The sequence below is a fragment of the Pelecanus crispus genome, chromosome 5 (assembly GCF_030463565.1).
Source record: "Pelecanus crispus isolate bPelCri1 chromosome 5, bPelCri1.pri, whole genome shotgun sequence".
In the NCBI taxonomy this organism is placed as follows: domain Eukaryota; kingdom Metazoa; phylum Chordata; class Aves; order Pelecaniformes; family Pelecanidae; genus Pelecanus; species Pelecanus crispus.
The window spans coordinates 83,139,790-83,162,070 of NC_134647.1; the positions used below are offsets into that span (position 1 = coordinate 83,139,790).

At 38.2% G+C, this 22,281-nt stretch overlaps 1 protein-coding gene across 1 annotated transcript in view; it reads right to left on the bottom strand.

Moving 5' to 3' along the window:
• COL11A1 (collagen type XI alpha 1 chain) overlaps window positions 1–22,281 on the bottom strand; it is a 165,610-nt gene that overhangs the window by 140,297 nt on the left and 3,032 nt on the right. Inside the window, exons 2-4 of the mRNA XM_075711675.1 lie at window positions 7,434–7,601; window positions 2,908–3,121; window positions 304–466 (exon numbers count right to left, since the gene is read on the bottom strand). Coding sequence (XP_075567790.1) covers window positions 304–466; window positions 2,908–3,121; window positions 7,434–7,601 — 545 coding nt within the window. The remainder of the gene's footprint in view (window positions 1–303; window positions 467–2,907; window positions 3,122–7,433; window positions 7,602–22,281) is intronic.

A 22,281-nucleotide genomic window follows, 5' to 3' on the forward strand; every position in this document is an offset into this window, starting at 1 on the left:
TTTTCACAGATTAATTCTCCTAAATATCTCAGGTATCTCAGTATTGGGCAGAAAGACAAAAAAACCCAAGCCCCTTCCAGATACAACATAATCTAAAGAACAGAAGAATGCGTCATATCTTCCAACAATAGAGACGCTTCCCTGTTTTATTTCTCTTTTATTTCAGCCTATCCTAACAGGTTCTATAGATGAAAGTTTCTGCATTATACCAGCTTTTGACCTAAAAAATTTATCCTGATTTGCATTAAGCACTTCACTCAGCACAAAATCACTCCGTTCCATTTGTTCAGTATTGATTTTTACCTCAAAAACTTCTTCATCCAGAATCCTGGTTCCAAAGACAGTGATGCCATTGGTGTCCACAACTGTTTTGTCACTTCTTTCAAGTGGTTTTGTAGTTTTTTTGTTACAGTCAACAATCATTGTAACACTTTTTTTCTCCACACTAATAGCTACTCGATGCCACCTATTAAAAAAAAAACAATTCTACTGTAATTTATGTTTTTAAAACTAGGTCATTGTGTTCTTATCAAGACAGTTTATTGGAGATTGGGCACCAATCAAGTCACAAATAAAATTTTAAACACCTCCATTTATTTCCTTCTTTCATACGTACACAAATGTACACAATGTTTTGTCTATTCACTCTAGAACTTCTGTCCCTTAGTACAAAGGAATCTGATCCATAGCTCATTGTGAATATCCTATCTAAGATGAAGTTCAAGCTGACCTTTACCCAGAGAACATTAGTAAACTCCAATTAGAAGTGAGTGCACTCTTCACTTTTTATTAGACTGAATGATCTGACAGCAGATTTTTATGAATGTGTTTGATTTTCCAAATTACTTAAGGAATTACTTGTGCAAATATATTTCATCCAGCAGCTTATTCTTTGTTGTTTACATTTTACTATTTGTTCGCTGTGATCAATCAACAAAATTTTATCATGTTCTTTTTCTTATTTGGATGTATCCCATAGCTATAGAGATTTTTTCAAATACGTACAACAGTTCCAACATAGATGCTTTTCCAGATATATAGACTTACAAATGCTCACCAATATTCCTGCAACAATAGCTTTGCCTACATAAATATTCACCAACAAGTGAATGAAGTGATTGAGAACACTGACAAATGATTTTATTTTTAAGACATTTGACAATAAAGTTTTGTACAATTTGCCCAAATATACTGTGTTCTTTATGAGACTTTATTGTCATGACAGACCACATGAACTTAGTGAGCCTCTCTGCTATGACGACTTAAATATCTAAAAGCAAGAGCAAGCCACTCTGTAGTCTAACATGGAGCAAAACATCAAAGAATCTTTGACAGACCAGGGCAAAAAGTGTCGAAGTATGTCATATTAGTGACTGGTAAGAGGAAGGCTGGAATCAAATTATTTTAGTTGGCATTTGTGGCACTGAAGTTGTCTAAACCAGAGAGACAGCTTAGATCACTGTCACAAAGAGCTCCTGTATATCAAAAGGAACTCCTCGAAGCTAATGGCATCTGACTGCTAAACAGTGTCACTGAGCCAGAACGCTAATTCCATGTGTTCTCTGGAACACGGTTGAACATTATCATTATGAAAGCAAACCATCCATGCATCCTCAGGCACATTACACTGTTTACACTTTTTAAATATATCTCATTTTGAGACGAAGATTGTTATCCTAGATCCTTCATAAAACAGCTGAGTCAGAAGAAAATTGTCGGTCTACCTTTTGAAAGCATGCAGAAGCTGAAAGCATGAAAACATAGCTCACTGTGGATAGGACTGACTCCAGTTGATTTGGAAGCTGTATAGTCTCACTGAAGGAAACTGTACCAAACCAAGTTCATTTTGATTTCTTCATTAGCATGAGTTTCTCAACATTTTGGGTGAAATTCTGAAATCCATGTCAACGTTTTGTTATTCAGTCAATGAAAAAAAAAAAGTTTGCTGCTTTATTTTGTCACTCCTTCTGCTAGGGAAATGCATCAGGTTCAGGTTTCATGGTATAATTCCATTCTCTGGTAATACAAGGACTAGAAGACAATTACTTTTTTCTTTTTTTAACCTTTAGTGCTTTATAAACATATTTTATTATAGTTGAATTTTTGCCCCTCATTCTCTACTGATTTGTTTTGTTTTGCTTTAATAAAATTTCATTCTGTGTATCTCTGAAGACTGCGGCTGCTCTTCCTGGACTGCAGCGCAATAAATAAAAAGCCTTTGAAAAAACGAATGTCCATTTACAAGCACTAAAATGACATCCCCGGAGAATGATTGCTTGTCTACAAAGGGAAGTTAGGTACAAAGAATTAACAACTGCCTTAATAATGCAATAGGTGTTTGAGATTAATTGCCTTTACTGAGGATGCAGGATAAGTCCTTGCACTTCAGATTAATTGTCCGGCTTATTCTTCGCTGATTTCCTTACGTACAGACATCTCAAACCATCTTATTTATCTGCTGTTGTGGTTCAGGACAGGAGAAATTCTATGGTGTCTTGTCAACTTGTCTTCACTCTGCCTGTCACCTTCAAATGGACAAGACAGCCCTTCTAGTGGGACTATTCCTTGAGTCTTTTTGAAAACAGAGTTTCTTTCCATATTGCACAGGAAGAATCTTCACAGGTTTAGTTTTGGCAGGTTTAACTTCTGTGACTATTTCTTCACTCTTGATTTATAGAAATGGCAAAGAAGAAAGGTGGTTTGGCTTCATTTGTAGCTGTATACACCATTTGAAGCTGGAACTATGTTCTGCTGCAAAGGTTCTGTGATTTTGTACCACAGCAGTTCGACTAGCTGGAAATTGTGTTACTGATTTATTTAAATATTTAAGATAACTGTTTGTAAAGACCATAATCACCTATACAGCGGTCTGTGGTATTATTTTTCATCTTAAAATTTTACACTTACTTGCCATCAGCAATGTTGACTGTTCTGAAGAGAGGATAGTCTTCTGGGACAGGTTTCCCATTTTGGTCTTCAAACAGGAAGACAGGGGATCTACCAACTTCAACACCTACTTGCTGAATTCCTTGTTCGTTGTAGACAGACAGAAGGAAGGACTGGATACCCTTCTTCGGCTTTACTGTCATTAATATTGAAAAATCTTCTGGAAAATCACCATCTGTAAACAAAGTGATATATACAGTTACAAGCTCAGAAAAGATGAAACCATTCTTTAAAGGTTTACATTTTTCTATAAGCACAGAGGAGCCCGCATATTTTATCTCTTTTTTTCTTTCTGGTTTCGCTTTAATTCATGAAAGATATACCTTAATGATTCTTAAAAACATGACTTGTAAATCTATTGTGGATTTATGTTATAATACAACATATGCAAGAACCACGATAGTTTCACATTAATTATTTTTTCTATTATATTTCTTTTTAGCAATCTTCTAATTTAAAGCGTGCACTACAATTTCACTTAACAAAATAAGTATCTGTATTATAGCAAATATGTTCCCAGGCACTTCATCTCCCTTGATAACCACTTGTTTTAGTTTTTCTCTCACAATATATATTTGAGTCTTTCTAGAATAATAATGTGAAGAACATTGAAAAAATATGTAAGTAGTTTTATTTAATAGGAGCTTTAGGCAAAATCAAAGAACATTTAATTTCATGTCTTCTCTGATGCTCTCTCTTTGAAGTAGAGATTATATATCAATCATTGCTTCAACCCTTACAACTAAAAATAAACAAAATTAAAAGTGGATATAGTTTGTTTATAAAGGAAGGACTGCGGTTTGTACTCAGTACTGCTCCTGCTGAATCTGGTGGTAAATCCGCATTTCACTTGATGTGAAAGTCTGTTGGGCTTAATATCAAATGAAGTGCAAGACTGAGATTCTAAAATTCAGAATATACATTGGATCCGTGTGGCTTCAGCTCCAATTTGCAAGAAATGCAAGAAATAGAGGGATTAGAATCTAATCGTAATGTTGGCAGTGAATATAACTGCAACTTTGCATGCATGAGAGTGGGTAAAATGTTCTTAAACATTTTAATAATATAATACACTAAGTTTCAATAAAATAATATAAGTTACATTTTTGTAATGAATAAAAGTAAGACTTCAATATCAAAAGCTGATTTAGGAATTGCTTCTTCCAATGGAGAAAATATAAGATTGTTTCCAAGACAGGTCTTGCAGGAAAATGCTTTCAGGATTTTATGGAGTCTTCTGTGAAGACAAGCTATTGATGGCATTAACTCTTTAGCTACAATATGAAAACAAAATGCATAAAATCTTCATTGCTCTTTAAATGACAGCCTACTCTTCTAAAACAGAAAATCCTTAGTCTTATGCTTATTATATTGTCTGCTGCAATGTTGTTTTGTGTGCTTTCTACCATTTTGTAACTTTTTTTGTAGAAGGTTGTTGAAACACTGTAGTAACACAGACCACTTTAGGGCTTGTTTTGACATCTTATGTTGAAGGGAACAAAGCTCAATACATAGAAGCATTTCATTTACTCTGGTGAGCCTTTGGGCAAGCTTTTTAATGACAAAGCAAAGCTTCTAGTTTACAGATGAAATTAAACTGTACGTTATACCTTTTAATGTCAGAGTAAACTGATGACCAAAAAAGGAGAAGAAAGAGAAAAGATGACTGTCAACAAGGGCCAAAGACATGATTTGAAAAGCACGGAACACTTGCCCTGGCTGCACTGTTAATCTGAAAGATATGTTGGAAATACTTAAGGCAGGTGACACCAATTCAGGTAGTCCGGGCATGTGCTCTTCAAACAGACAACGTGCTATGAAACACAACCTGGGAGCTTTCTAAGAAAGGTGACTGAAAAAGTCATGCGCCTCAGCTCAGCAGTTTCTGTGACATAACATTCCCAAATGGTTTATCTTGCACCTACATTGTGTAATTACAAGTAAATTTCCTCCAAACACAGTTTGATTGCAAAAGTAAAAAAATTAATAACATTCTAACATGTAAATCTTTATGCATTGCTGTGTATATATAGTTCTTGGACACATATCTGGAATCGTTATCAAAGTCTTCTCAAATACTTTTTAAATTTCTTGTTTATTGCTATGGTTCTATTTGAACAATAACCAAAAATAACAATTGGACGGGAAATCGCTAGAAAATTCTTTGTATTGCCATTCCTGTCATTCCTACATGTTTTTGTAAAAGATAACTAAGAGCATATAAACAAACAGGACAACAAAAATCTAAGCAGTTATCTTTACAATTATATAATGCCTATCAGGCAGTGAAATCAATGCCGATTATATTCTGGGAAGTTGGTAAATGCTATTAGATCCATTTTTGAAAGATGGATGTATTGATGTTCCTAGCTTTTGCCAGTCATAGCTGCCTTTGAGCTACAGTAGCTACAAGACACCTATACCACCCGATGAGTTATAGGAGTTAGATGAAAGCAAGGATAGGGTGCGCGACAACTTGTATTGTTTAGCTAAAATGATGTCTCGCAACTCAGTCTTGTCTCGAATATCTTCTGTAGTCTTTCCGCTACTATAGAGCACTAAGAAAAAGGGACACGAGCACTCAAATATCTTTAAGAATAATCTCTGAAAAAGAAGGATTTCTTGTGGTGGGGAGAGGATGCCTGTTCCGCAAGATTCAAAAAGAAGTAATTACCATAATTGCCTCCAAAAAATTGTTACTAGGTTCTTTACTGAAGGAGAGGATAGCATGACGTTTTCCTGTATTAAGCAAAGGCGGCTTCTTTTTATACTGTGAGCGAGCAATGCTTTTTATTTGTCTCCTGCACACAGAAGTGTTGCAACAGATTGGTAAAATCAAGCAAACTCATTCCAGTTGTAAAGCAGAAACCGCAATTAATTAATAAGAAGAGTACCTAAATTAAGGCAGTCAAAGGCTATAGAAAATCAGATGTCAGCCAACAACATGAGGTACTTATTTGTTCCAGCATTCAAGAATCCTATGAACAGTTATTACTGCAGCTGCCAGATCTCCTCTTTACGCTACGATTTGATTCATGAATAAGCCCAAGTCAACCCAAGCTCTCAGACTTCCAGCTCTAGACTCTCAGGGTTTGATTTAGCAGAAGGTGCTTGTGCTGTTCTGAACTTCTAAAAAATATCAGCGATTCCCAGTCAGTTTAATCTTCTGTCCAGTTGTGTCTGAATGCTCACTTAGAAGTTTTTTGTTGTACCACTTGGCTTCAATGACACACATTGTAAAACTCAGAATGTAAAGGTGCCAACTTACTACACTGTGCAACTTGTGCAGTTTTCCAATACAATGGATCATTTTTGCACTTTTCTTAAGGAAAAAGCAGCCCATATTCTGCTAACCTTACTTAGGTGAAGTAGTAATTACACACACAGTCCCACTAATATCAGCAAGACACTGTACACTGTAACGTGCCAATCGGTGAATGGTATTTTCAGCTGGATAGCTGTTAGGCATATGCAATTTAGTTGAGAGGATATATTAAAAACTGAAGAACTGTGTTAAAAAAGAATATAATTATTATATCTGTAGTGAATTTTGCTTTGATCTTCTTCCACAAACAAAAAGTAAACTGATGAGTCAAGTGAACATCTAAGTTACGCTTGAACTGTGCATAGCTGTCTCCCGTGTTGCTCTGGGAAGCTGGTATTACTACAAAATACCATGTTTCCCCCTTTTATAGATCTTGGATGATCTCTATATGATTGCTACTTTGAAAGACAAAAAAGAAAGTATTTTTCTTTGTCAACATCTAATCTGTATGTTTATAGACAGATTTGTTCAAACTCTGCATGACGTATCAAAGCAGAAAAATTAAATGTTTCACTATTTTGTTTTTTAACATTCTTCTTATCATTTCCTCAACAGTTTGGGTCAAGTGACAAGTGACAGCAAAATAATGGAATAAAAGCCTCTCCTCAACATCCAAAGAATCTTTTCCAAAATGTGATTATTTCATTTCAGAGAAAATTGAGAGAAGATGGAATCACATTACCTGCTTTCCACAACTAGCCTTGTTTAGTCCCCCAAATACCCAGATACTCCTAAGTAATTCTTAACAGATGGTTCTTCTGGGAACGATTTTGCAATGGCCAACCACAACTCATTTCCACCGCTGCAGCATTACTCCAGGAAGGGCTGCTTTTAAACGGGCTGCTGAAACTGGAGGCAACTTGCCAAAGCCACCAAATAAGCTTTCCATCAGATAGCATCATGAAAGAACAGGTAATGCGACTTGCGGGCCAATTCTGCCAGGGACACAGAATTTGATGAAGAGCTTTATAACTGAATCCAATAAAAACCGATTCATTCGGTGCATGAAGAGCATGGCCTGTCATTTGTATGCAGGCCCAACTCTCGGGATAACAAAAGTGTTTTGTGGTGCTGATGATGGGCTACACGCTGTGCTTCAGATGCCATAAAAGCGCAGGCAGTAAGATAATTTGCCAGAGTGACGGCTCTCTGACAGCCTTACCTGGGTACAGCTGCTTTGTTGGGGCACTCAGCTGTGCAGTTTTTGAAACCCTGTAGGCGACATCCGATCCTTTCGAATCCCTTCTGTTTGTGCAAAATCCTGCTGTTCTTGATACTCCTTCTGGTGAATTGTGAAATTCTAATGCTTTTAGCACATCAACGGGTTCGGCTGACAAAGAAGAAAAAACAAACAACAAAAAAAATTACTCATCTTACATCTCTACAGTATGCAGCCTCTAAAAAGGATATTAATTTCATTGCAAAAGCGTATGCGCAATCATAGCAGTAGCTGCATCCTATTTTGATTTATTGCAGATTACTCCTACACCAGAATATTATTTTAACAGGATTATGCATTTTTAAATATCTGAAAGTTCATCCCATCCAATGTAGTTGTTATGATCAGGTTTTCAAACCACTTAACTACACACTGAAAAGCACTGTTTCCCAAGCGCGAGAATCTGGGTGATTGAAGCCTACAACACATTCTTTTAATGAGCGAGTTCCAAGAAGTGCAACTGATTTTAAAAGTTTGCACAAAAGTTTCAGAAGCATTCAGCTACTAATAATCTGCTATCAGAAACTCATCTGTTGCTAACATTAAAATATATTCTGATTACATATGACTGCTTTCTCAGAAACAAAGTGATAAGGAAGAAGCTAATCTTGTTTCTCATCCAGTTAGAGAAAGAAAAATGTACCTGCTTTGCCTGCAAGGAGTGAACGGACCGAATCGCAGACTTTCATTATTTCCAAGTTAAATTCAAATGGACTTCTTTTGTACTTTAGAGCCCAAGTACAATCAGGTTGCATTTATGCTCAGGTTCTAACAATTTAAAGTTGAAATCCAGAGCTGCTACTGAGCTGATATTGATACAAAATTATTAAAAAAAAAAAAAAAAAAAGCCAACAACAAAGCTTTAATCTATAGAAGTTCACCATGGCAAAAGGGCCAAGTACTGAATGGACAAGCACTTCAACAGAGGCAGTGAGAGAATATAGTTTGCCTACTGCGTATCTTTTCTCTTAGAAAAAATTAAGATGTTCATTCTCATACCCCCTACAGATCATGGCTTCACTAATTTATTTTTTTGAATGGAAACAGGATTTCAACAGGCCATTTTTTCACTGCGACTGTTCTGCAGTTTTTATGTTGGCAAACTCATAACCACTTCATGTTGAAAGACAAAGTTTTACATGACTTTCACTGTTAAAGCTGAGAAACGTGTTTAGTAAGTCCGACCCTTCTTCATGTCTTTGAACTGCACTGTGGCGTTCACTATAGCGAGTTTATTCTCTATTATTATTCATTTTATGTGTCAGCAAATACCAACTTAAGGCCCAAAATTCACTGTGCGTGAATATTCAACTATCTGAACAACTATTTGCAAACAAAAGTGAAAGAGTGTAAAAACATAGGCAAAGAGATATTCCAACTGGAGTCACCAATGGAAACATCTCTACCTTCTTTCTTACTATTTGTACAGTTCTAGGCAGTGTTACTATTTTTTTGTCACTGTACTATCTCAGAAGTCACTTCAGCATATTCAGTACCAATAACTGATGTGAACAACGTGAAGTTTAACTAGAGCATCCTATTCACCTCCTGGCATTGCCAAACATGAAGAACTCAACCTTGTGGTTAAACCTATCTTGGAATAAAACCAAAAGTATATTCTTTAAAAACAAAATCTGAGGTTTTCCTAATCAGCCTAGAATGCACATAACTTCTTCTGTCTTAAAATATATTCCAAGAAAATGCCTGTGAGCTTCTTTAATATTTTTTCACACCATGCAACTTCTCATTTCCATTTTCCATCAGACCGTGTGGTCAAATATAAACCCAACAGCCAGTGTTTGTTGCAAGCTAATGCATTTTGAATGAATACTACAGTATACACCGGAATTTACGTAAAATCTACATATCCTGCAGATTCAAGAAAGTATATTTAAACATTCTCAAAAGAAAAGTTTCAATAGTGTGCAAATTCTGAAACATTAGTCTTACCTCTCTGTTAAGTACTGACTCAATAATTTTAATGGATATAATGTATTTTCTATAGGTATTCCACACAATTGTCAAGTTACTACCATACTGAAGGAACTGCCACACATTTTTTTCTGGTAACCGATGGCTATTTTTGCAGTACCTCAAATAATTTGAACCAGTAAAGTAATGTAGAACTAGTCACTGGAAATATTAGGAAAAATTCCAAGTCGCTGTATAAGTCAACCACTGCTACATTCCTCTTTTCTTTGCTCTCTTCTATAATTTGTACCAGATTCTTCATTATTTTTTAGAATAATGGCTGCTCTTTGCCTGGCTGACTGGGAGAGTATTCATCCCTAAACAAGATTATTCATTACTCCCTGCTAGCTCTGCTGCTAAAAAACTGGTTCCAGACAAGAAACAGAATAATAATAGAACAATCCACAAATCACAAATTCGAAATAATTAGAATAAACATTTTGTTAATAGTCCATAGATGACATTTATTTCCGTAAACTGTGATCCACAAAATGTAAATAGCGAAAACACTAGCTAGTGGACAAGGATTTCTAGAAATATACCTTGTCGTAGAAATGACTAGGTATATGAAGTAACTTACACAAAAAAGGTAATTAGTCTATCCCCAACGATAACACGGCTGACTTACTAAATACTTATAGATCACAAGGAACAGAAACTGTTTTGTTAATTTGTAGAAAAGATTTCAGATAGCCACTTCGACCAATAGTTAAAAAGTAAAGAAGACTTCAGAAGTCTTTAGATGAACCAGGCAGGAACGTATAAGATTTAATATGCTGCTTTACAAAAATTTGCTTTTGATAGAAACCTACATACCATTCAGTCTGTGAAATAAGCAGACTGAGTTTGTGCCTCTTCCTCATAAATGTTTTTCCACCATTCTTGTGTGTGTCATTATTCAACCTGGGCTTGAATCTCATCAAATGGCAGATCAGGATGCAACCAATCCTGTATTTCAGCTGGGAGGCAGCGGGCCTGGAAGTCTCCTCACAGCTGCTACTGCCATCTCCCAGCTGAGAACAGGGCTCACCAGGTAAAGCACCTCTCCCCTACGCTCCTCCTCCGTCATGCAGAGGGCCACCACACGTTGGGGGTTCTGCAGAAACACCCTCTTTCTGCTAGTGGAAATTTTGTCTTGGTGAATTTCAGGATTTTTTCACATTTTCTGGAATTATGGCAACCTAGCTGGAGCAAGTGTTCCGTAGCCCTGACCAGGCTGCCATGACATTAGTCTCAAAATTCTTGCCGAGCTCACTGTGCGTGTTCAGATGATCCGCTCAACGCCGCTGCAGAAAGCACCGGGCACCGTTAATCTCAACGCACCACAGAGCACACGCATGTAGGAATCCAGTCAAAGATAAACAGCTCTTGAAAACCAGCAGCGCTTAGATCCTAACTGGTTAGAGGTAAGCTGTTTGAAGCGTAAAGGACGACAAGAAGTCCTCGCACGGCCAACGCTGGCCTGCTTGGAAGACCAGGGCAGAGAGGTAGGCAGGCAACTCACAGAGTCAGGGAAGAGCACAGTCTGGAATCTGTCAGCTCAAGCGGTGGCTTCTCTCGGCCAGTTTGTCAGTCCTGCAGTGATCACTGCCACTGTACCCTGGGAGCTTCGGCTCTTCCTGAAAACTGCCTCTTCTCTAGCATTCTGCTCCCACACAACTTCTGGGAATGGTAAGCAATAGCCAGAAACAGCACCGGTGGTAAGGCCCTGCAGCTTTCCTGTTTGCACGATGCACAAATGAAGATTACAGCTTGTATTTATATGGGGCAATATTAACGTAACCCGTATACTGGCAGATCTACGGTCTCTCACAAGAACTTCCTTACAGTGCTTAAAGCAGCTTGCCTAAAAGATTGCACCTTCTTGTCTACTTTCCTTGGATAGTTTTCTCATAACAGAAGTAAAGAAAACCGCGAATTAATGATGTATGATGTAATGCTTTTGCATCCTTCCAGTTTGGTGCTAAGATTTAAGACGGCAAGGAAATAACCAACAACTAAGCATCATGCAAACAGCTCTGGCCACCGGTTCTTGGGGTGCAGTTAATTCTCCTTATGAAACTTCGACACCAGCTTTGAAAACTCCACTCTGTTTGCCACGGTAAAGTTGACAAAACACAGGATCCAGACCCTGAAAGCGGGTCCCTTCTTGCAGATATCGATGGCCACACTGGGCTGCTGCTTGACGGCCACCTCCTGCAGGCAAGCCAGACAAAGCCACAAGATAACCCTTCGACAAGAAGCCTGTGCTCACCAGGGCAAGCCCGCATTTTTCGGATTAAGCTCTCCTAAGTTTCAGACCGCAATTAAAAAGCAAGTTTCCACTGTGCTACTCTTCCACTGATAGAGAACCAACTGCAGGGGATCATTCTTCTCACAAATATTACAGTGCAAAGTTCAACAGCGTACGTCCTCGATTCAAAGAAGTCCAGAGAGACGTGTGCTGCCGCTAACAGACTACAGAGTATTAGCCAGAGGAGAGGTGTTTAAAAGTGCTGAGATTTCTGCAATGGCAAAGCAGAATTCTTCAGAATTCCCTTTTTAGAAGACAGAACTGTGCGAGATGGGAACCTGAGCGTCCTAGGATCTTTCAAGATACCAAACTGTTAATCATTTAGCTCCAGTGTAAGTTCCTGGTTTTCAAAAATAAAGAAGGTAAAGCACAAAAAAACCATTAGTGGCGTAACGTCTCAAGACCTGAAATAACTTGTAACTTGCAATATTTAAAATTGTAGAGCCAAATTCTGGTCTTCATTACTGTGGTATGGCTGAAGTGCATCCATTCATTCAATGAGCTTTCCATATTTATAGTGGTATGGATAAGAACATTTGGTCCAGAGCATTTCATGTTAAATATAACTCCAAAACCACATTTAATCTTCCTTTGCTTTCCCTTTAGCTTTCTTCCATTGGAACTAAATAGGAACCTTACGGGAAAAAACGACAGATTGACAGAAATGTAAAATCTCCTAAGCTACCTTAAATATGGGTAAAAATGTTAACTAAAAAAAAGAAAGAAAAAAACCCCAACTTCTGTCAGCATATCTCTGCTGGAAACTAAAAGGATTCCATGCAGTTAGGTAGTTGTAAACTGGATGCTAGATCATACTTTTACTCTGCCAGGTCAGGGCAGAATATCAGGAGTGAATTATATGAGGGAAACTTCATGTGTTTTCTGTTTCTTTGGAGAGGAGGAAAATGCATAGAAAAACTGACTTCCAATTTTGGTCAGCATTTTCAAGCCTAGACTTCCTATATACGCAATGATTCATTTATTTTAAAGGCTACGACAATGCATTCTATTCAATGAATTAATAACCACATCTTTTAAAAATATAATGCAATTATAGATTGAAAAAGAACCTCTGTAAAAATCTAGACTACATTTTGATCATATATTCACAGTTAGAAATATCATAGCTTTCATTTCATTCCACAATCTCTACAGTGAAATAAAATCTGTGATACATCGTTCCTATGAATACTGATATTGATACTACACATACGGATCAAATTCTGATGCCTTTACATTGCATTATACCTAACAACGACTGCCACTGTTCAACGTGATTTCTTCTGGAGTTAAGTAGAAGCTGGTGAAAAACTGCAGATACATTTCTAATATTTTATAATGTCATAAATACAAATAGCACTTATTACACAAGATCAGAGGACTTGCTTCCCTGGCTTTGGCTCCCGGACATGTCCGAGCTGGAAGCCATCAGGTAGCACGGCTCTCCCTTCTCTTGGTGGAAGCGGTCCACGGAGGCGGCTCCCAGGCACCCTAACTACGTACAGGTTATGGGATCAGGAAACGAGGGACTGAGAAACTGTACAACAGCGCAGAAAGCGCGTCCTTTGGACACACAGCCTGTGCTGATGGCTTGTTCGATAGGTGACATCAAGCCGCCTTGTCTTAAGGATGAGCTCAGTTTTCCATACAAATGCTTAGCATTTCCACATCTCTCTATGGGAATGCTTCTTGCAGGTGACCAGATAACCCTAGGCAAAAGGATATACATCACAAGACAGGGACAAGTTGTATGACATGCAAGAAAATGCACAACATTTGGATTTACTTAAATGCACGTGGTATATAGTTTATAAAATACGTATCCTGTCTGTAACTGAGATCATGGCAAACAATATCTTAGTGACAGGCAATAGAATTTCTTGTTTGTGCTTCAGCAGCTGCTGTTAAAATTCTGTGTTGTGATAAAGCCCATCTGACCCGGCAAAGGCAAACTGTACAGACCACAAAAAAAGATGGATCAACAGTGCATCTAACGGCAGCAATGTCGTCTTTAGAACTATACCAGCAGCAATCATTTTGGATAAAAGGGTAAAATCTATACATATCTTTATAGCTACAATTGCGTTGTAAGGTTAATTATCTTTATTTTAATTACTTTGCATTTATGAAAATGTTTGGATTTACAACAGATGCTTTTTTACAATTTTCTAGCTACTGACCAACTGCAGCGATGATCCAAACCCAAAAGAACTTCTCCGTATAGGCTTACTCAAACAGCATAGGTTTACTCAAATCAATCTAGTGACTGACATTAATGTAAATGTGTCCAGTTTTGGGCCCCTCACTCCAAGAAGGACACTGAGGTGCTGGAGCATGTCCAGAGAAGGGCAACGGAGCTGGGGCAGGGTCTGGAGCACAGGGCTGGTGGGGAGCGGCTGAGGGAGCTGGGGGTGTTCAGCCTGGAGAAGAGGAGGCTGAGGGGAGACCTGATCGCTCTCTACAGCTGCCTGACAGGAGGGGGCAGGGAGGGGGTGTTGGGCTCTTCTCCCAAGTAGTTAGCGATAGGACGAGAGGAAATGGGCTCGAGCTGTGCCAGGGGAGGTTTAGGTTGGAAATTAGGAAAAATGTCTTTACGGAAAGGGTGGTCAAGCATTGGAACAGGCTGCCCAGAGAGGTGGTGGAGTCCCCATCCCTGGAAGTGTTCAAAAAACGGGCAGAGGTGGCACTTGGGGACATGGTTCAGTCTGGTCTACCCTTGATTGGTTTAGTGTGGACTTGGTAGTGTAGGTTAATGGTTGGACTGGGTGATCTTAAAGGTCTTTTCCATCCTAAATGATTCTATGATTCTAAATGCTAGGTATGCAAATGTTAGGCCATTAACACACACTGAAAACAGAGCTGTATTGTTTCACTTAAGTAGAATGTTCTGCCCCGTATCACTCTAAGCAGCTAATGTGCACGTGTCAATAAATTTACACTGAAGCACGTCAAACACTGGAGCTCCTGTTCCTTAGCATACATACCAGCTTCCACTCACAGCATCTTACTAGTCATTTAAGTCTGCTGCTGTCACAAGTCAACTGACAAATTCTGTGTTGGATTCATTTCATTGACAGAAAATGACACTCTATTACAGGAAGATTTTTTATCTGCAGAAGAAAACATTTTCCTCGTACTTGTGCTTCCTCAGAAATTCTTTTTGACCTATATAGGCTACTTGGTTCAGACAGGTTTCTAACAGCCCTTTCCTACATAAAGCTGTATTGAGAAGCAGTTTATGGCTCAATTCCATGCGTGGCTGCGATTCCCCACTACTGTGGATCTCACTCAGTATTTCACGTCTTACTCAGATCTTAGGTCAAACATCTAGAGTGATCCTATCACAGATGCATGCAGTGGTCCTCAGTAGACCTGGAGTACATGCAGACTGAAAAGATATTATTTGTTGAATTGAGAGCTCTTTTGAGAGAATTTGATTATTCCTCAAGAGATAACCAAGGAAGTCAGAATGCACAATTATCCTTCTTATCTAGAAGGTCCCACACCTTGAGTTTTCTTCTGTTCTACATGGAGGCTGCTGCAAGCCACTTAGAAGCTGCAGTGAGAGATGAACATAGCCCTGAACCTTTTTACATAAGCTCTACCAAACTTGACATCTGTTTCACAGAATCATCGAATCGTTTAGGTTGGAAAAGCCCTTTAAGATCATCCAGTCCAACCGGTAACCTAACACTGCCAAGTCCACACTAAACCAATTAAGGGGAGAGTAGCAACCCCACGCCTCCTGGCTTGGTGGCTGGATCATTTATAATGAAAGTAAAAAGCTAGGAATCATAAAGATTGGAAAGGATCTCCAAGATCATCATTCCAACCATCAACCCAACACCCCCATGCCCACTAAACCATGTCCCAAAGTGCCACATCGACCCGTTTTTTGAACTCTTCCAGGGATGGGGACTCCACCACCTCTCTGGGCAGCCTGTTCCAATGCTTGACCACCCCTTCCATGAAGAAATTTTTCCTAATATCCAATCTAAATATATCTAGATATCTAAATATCCAATGTGTCCTCTTCCTATGAACTGTACAGCAAAGCATTTCCAGCTGCAGGTAAAGGTGCTGGTGACTAAGGACCAACCAGTTCAAGACAGACTTTTATTGAAGGAAGGGTATACAGAGGGAACAACCATCTGTGTTTTCAGGAAGGACTTTGCCGTCAGGCCTGAGTGAAACTCTCCAGGACTGACAGGAAAGTGACTGTGGTGGCAACTTCTGGCTACAAAATTCACTCCCATAAGAAATTGTTCAGACTCATTGAGACTAAAATATTTTTCTTTCTGTTCAAATGCCTAATAAAGCGTAGAAGTTGAAATCCTATTATATTTCAATTTTGGCCTGGTAACTCCTGGGTCTTAGTCTTTTAATTTTATGAGAGAGCCCAGGCACAATGATCCTTCCCTATTTAAATGCTATGTTCACCTAGATAATTTACAAGATGCTCCCAGATTGCATGCTGGGGAATGTACTTTAAATGCAAATAATAACAAAACTCAAGGGGAAAAAAAAGAGCCAGTATTCTTTTCTTTACAGATACACCTTAGCAAACCAAGTGTGCAACAGTTTGCTATACTGTTAATAACTTTGGTAACTGTGGCTTTGCCTTTTTCAGGTATAATAAACAGTATTGTAATTTTTTCAGATATAATAAATAGATTAACTTCTCGAGTTAACATAATTCCTCAGCAATGCCCTTCTTTTGACCAATGTGAAAGTGAAAAACCTGTGGAGTGATGACTCCACAAGTAGCCTGTAGGAGTTACAATCAGTAACTCGTAATTGGTGAGATACAACCCTGGAGCAGAAAAGAGCTTGATTTGCCCCAGTAAAAAGAATTCTCTGAGAAATTTAGGAAGACTCGTGTTTCTAAATTACTATTATCTTACTTCATATTTTTCCATGGAAATATGTTTCATTCTGCCAGTAATCTGTTCCAACGGAACCACTGCAAAACTAAAACTTGAGAGTGTTGAAACATTAATCTTCAATCCTAAATGAAGTGGCTTTTTAAAGTTTAGTCCAGTTTTGTTTCACTGTGACAGTTCATTTAAAGAGTAGAAGCTGTTATAGCCTGGTCGGCTAAAATATGCGTATTTGGTGGGTACTGATGAAGGGACTTCTTATATTTGTGGACAAGACTTTCAAAATAGGCTCACTATGGTTACATTTCTAGGTATATATTTAGGAACTTAAATAGAAGGTACTGGCTGCTCCACGGTTTTTTGAAACTATGCTACCTATTAAAGGCATAATAGCCTACAGTTATTTAGTTTATTTACTTTTCTTAAAATTTTGAATCTTCATAACTATAAGTGCTCATTCTAAGGACTCTCCATGTACTCTATAGGTGGGTAAAGATAAAAACTACTGTGACGAAGGTTTCAAACTGACACTCATTAGACAGTCCAAGGCTTAATGAATGTAAGAGGTGAAAATATTTGATATATAGAGAAGAACTCATATGAAGGGGTAAGTAGTCTTCAGTTTCTGCTGTAGACCTCTCAGAACAGGGCTGTCAGGCCAGAACAAGGGAGAAATGCTTTTCTTTTAAAACCAGTCTTAAATACAGATTGTGTCGAAGTTCCTCCACACAGTTTTATTTTAGCTACCATTTGTCAAGCTGTTTCAGCAGTTCTCCTACTGTGAAACTTGATAACTTCTCCCCTCCTTGCATTCCTTCTCCCAGATTATTAGTCCAGTTCCTGAGTCTATCAACAATTAGCAAGCAGTTTAGTTTACCAGCTAGAGCAGAAAGAGTAATAAATGCTGCCACTTTGCCAAATGATCAATAAGGAAGTCCTGCCTAGCAGCGTTAGAACCTGGATTTGTTAACCTGTGAGTTTGGTGACCTTTAGGGTGCAGTACGAGGCCCATCTATTACCAGAAACCTGTGCTATTCCTAATGTGGTAGGAATACTTTGGTTCTTATTTTGACCCTTATACACGTCTACTTACTGTGGGCAGGTACGATGGATATCTTTTAAAACCAGAAACACATACAATTATTGTTCTCTCTCTACTGAGCACCCAGACGTGTACCAGAAGACTGTTCAGGGTGCGAGCATCAACAGCATCAGTTCTGCAGTGTCCGCTGTGAAGGTTCCAATACTTTTCACCGACGTCAACCAAAGGACTTTACAGAACTGGATGACATGAACTCTCTGCTTTATGGGCTGCAAAACCGAGTTACAGAGCATCTTCCAGGTACAAAAATGAAACTTATTAAGCTGCCTAAAGTAATTACATAGTGCTCCTGGAAATCAAGCTGGTTTTTCTAGGTACCTAAACATAAATTTATGAGATTAACTGAATATATATTGCCCATGTATATGTTTCTAGAGGCATACTTCAAGGTTGTTTTACCTGTTAAAATTTTTCCTACACGTTAACTTTTAGATGAATTATGCAATTGGGATCCTGGCTGGTGACATTTTTAGAAGAAGGTGTTATTGCAGTGCTTTCGTATTTAATGATTACAAGAACTAGAGATTATCCAGATGCGTACAGGAATGCTTTAAATGGCCTACGACTGACTACACCAACAGAGCGCTTGTGTGAAACTGCTCAGAACTGGCTACTTCTGATTCCACACCAGTTATTTGGAAATTTTACATTGACTTCCTATGCTGCAAAATCTACTAAATACATAATAGTATTTCAAAGGCAGTAAAGACAGCCTATGCATATATGGGACGCATTTTTGAAACTCACCAACTACTAAGTATATCTCTTTTTAAAGACCAATCTCTAACACTCATAAAGTAAAAAAGAAAAACAAACACCAAAAAGCACTTAAATCCCACATTGGAACCAGTGGAACACTGGCCTATATACAGCTACGCGCTCAGATCGTTAACAAGGTTAGCTTGCAGGCTTATTTATTTACGGGAAATATTCAGCAAAAAATAAGCATAGTTCTTTCTGGTTTTTCTTACGTTGCACAATTCTGCAGTGTAAGCTAGATTTTGAGACCAACATTTCATATTCGCTTAATACATTTTGCCAGAAAAAGTGACTTTTTTTATTACTTACAACCTTCTTTGAGGCTAGGTAGGTTGTACTTTTACCACTCGTTCAGCACCATTGACTACAACCAAGCACTGAAGACCTGATCCTGATTCCACAAAATGTTGCACTTGTTGCCCACAAAAGATTGGGCTAGTTCATCGTCTGGTGCAGACCTGCATCGATCCATCAGTTTACAATATTTTAACAGCTGTCTCAATACTTCTGTGGAGTTATTCCTATTTTACACCACAGCAGATTGTATCAGAACTGCAGTCCAAGTGTCTCACTATGTTGAGGCCTCTGCTAAAGATTCAAAAAGTTCTTTTTGTACAGACAGTGGAAACAGTACTTCCAACTGTGAAAATCAGCAAAACAAGTATTAAATTCTTGGAGTATCCTGTTTCTATTACCATAACAAAAAAAGACACAGTCTAAAAATGGTCACCACTACAGGAAGAGGCAAGGTGCTCCCTCAGCAATTAAACATGAAAGAAATTGAGCCCACTTAAAAGCTTTGTCGATCAAGATATTTATTCAGAAATAATCCCAATAGACTTCAAAAATATCTTCTAATAAGTGGGAGTTTTCAAATGTGGAACATTTGTACATTTTTCAGCTATAAGGACAGGGAAAAAAAAAGCAAAACACAGCTAAGGACGAGATTTACAAATGGTGCCATTTAAAGTAACCCTATTTAAGTCGACAGAGAAACAACTACATTTTTTTTTTAAATCATACAACCAAAAACTTTCACCATACTTTCACTGATGTCAAAGGTATTACCTCCCTTTTGAGAGCAATGCAAGGAAACCAGACCCAGTTCTGTACCCCACTGATATTAGCAGGAATTCCACCTAAGCAGACAGCAAGGTTGGAAAACCTTGAATTTTACTTTTCTATAAACTGTGATTGTTTGATAACCTATTGGATTACTATGATAATTTGAGTAAATACACAGGTAAGGGGCAGAGTAGATAAAACTTAGGCTACAGTAATCCTTTAACAACGTGACCATAATTTGACTCTTAACTAAGTTAATTTGTATTACAGACAAAGCTTAGCTGCCAGTGACATTATTCACAGCAGGATCAGGATCTTTGGGGTTTTTAACCATATTTTACAATACACCTTTCAATTTGCTTTGCAGCAAACACTTTGCTTCCATAATATCAGCTCAGCCAAACAACTTCTATTTCACATACTGCACGCATTAACACTTTGACACAGAGTGAAGTCCCAGACCTAGAATTTAACAAAGGTTTTTACAACCCCTTATGTGTGATAATGTGCTAAAAAGAATTTAAGTTCTGCCAGATTCTACTGCTATTGTAATAACAGGGTCAACAATTAATCCTTACATTTACAGTCTGTAAACTTGGTATTTAATACTGAGTAGCACAGTTACAAGCCCTTGCAACAGGCATGTGTGTTCACCTAATTCCTTTTAAGCCACTGCTCTCTATTGTGTCCATCCAGAGGGCAAATCTTTATCACTGCATGAGACTTCACATTCTTAGAACATTAGCGATTTCTCCCAAGCCCTGCTTAATTTATTCCCCCCTATTATCAACAAATACTCAGAACAACGATAAATTAACCAATGCTGGGAGGCTTTCTTGTGAAAAGCAGCAGAGCGCTCTACAGAGAAAAGCAAAGCAACTTCTTAATCTTGCTGGCAGATGGAAACCCTACTGTTCCCCACTGTACAAAACAAATCCGGGAGAGACATAATTGCTCCAGTGTGCTTTAGGTATAACTTCACTTCAGCAGTAATGTCACGGCTCTTTTATTATGCTGCAACCTTGTTAGAATTAAGGGCCCTGTTTGGAGGAGACCAAATAACTTTGGGCAAGACAACTGTAAAACTGAGTGTGACAACGCCTTTCCTACATTTTACAACTGCTACAGACACCAGTTTTACCAACGTTGGGTTTCCTTTTTTTTTTTTTGATGATCAGAAAACACCATAGCACCAGGAAAGGTTTTGTATCAAAGATTATTTTTTCCGTGACGTTCCAATAATAGGTGTTAGGCACCAAGCTTATTTCAAGCCAAAACCACTGAGTATTTGTGGGTATTCTATATGTACTTATACACAGTTACATTTGTTAAGATATACACAAAACTGAAGTTGAGAATCTTCTTTTCTGCAGAGCTCGTAAAAAGACACAGTGTCCTGCAGCCTGAATAGTCCTTTCTGGGATCCTTGTGAAATCTCCTTCCAAATTAAATGCAAAGATTCACGCTCTAGAGAATCCACAACACATACCAGTCATTTTTCTGTGTCAGATGTCTGCTGCTGAAGTCGAAATAATTATTTTGCCTTAGAAACAACTGAAAAAAATCTAAATTATATAGCAAAACAGACATATACATGCAGGTCCCTCTTGCACTGTACTGGCAAGACCGGACCATTTCACCTGCTGGTCCCTGGGACTCAGGAAAAACTTCAGCTAGGACCACTGGCTGAATCCAGTGAAATCACCCCTTGATGTAATAATCCCTTTTGCTCACTTTGTGAACATTTATCTGAGAAACCCCTGTACGTCCTCTGTTTCTGCAGGTTAATGGCATTTCGTTACGCTAAAAAAACTAAACACAAGACTATTTCACTGTAAAATAAAGGAACAATGGAAAAGTTTATATTCCTTTTCAACCTCAAAAGTTAATTGATCAGTTAAAACTCAAAAGTGATTTAACATCACTAACAGTTCTGGGAAGAGATTCGGGCTTTTCTAGTTTAAAACACCTTTTCGTACAGGTTCAGACTCGCCAGATACATTAAACAGTTTTCATTCAAGAAACAGATCTGCATCTTCCCCGTGTACCTCACTAAGCAATTACAAACAAGTAACAGCATTAAGTGTGCATCCCCAAAGAAAACTCCCCTTTTGCCGTCACTAGTGGGCCCAGTTCTGCATTCCTTCTGCACCTAGAACTCCCACCCGTTTCCAAGCCTGTGTGGGGGACGCACAAGGAACCTTTGTATTTCCTAAGACAACTGTAAAAACTATCTGTTCTGTATTAGACACAAATCTGCTCGTCACTTACAGAGAAGGTCCAAAGTGTATTTTCCACGTATAGCTTCATAGCCTCACTGTCAGTAAGGATTCTGAAATCTTTCTGCGCTCAGACTAAGAGCTGCATTTCCATTTGCGTGAAAAAGCTTATAAATAATAAAAAGACTGATTTTTCATTTCTCGCCCATGAAATTTAAATCAGCATCACAATAGTGCATTGATGCCAGGCCCTTACAAAAAATTTATAGTGTTGAAGCCATGCCATTTCGACTAAATGAGTTTATTCATTCCAAACACATTACCAACAGATTTAGTATTAAAGGTGAGGAAGGGGAAAGGAAATCAAAGTATGTCTTTTAAAATGCTGGATTTTGTTTACTTTAGCCAAGTCATAAAGCAAAAATATTTTCTAAAGAGAGCTGCTTAAGAGCTGGTGGGCACTGAGCTGACCAAATATGAGTCACTAGTTTTCCCATTCAGT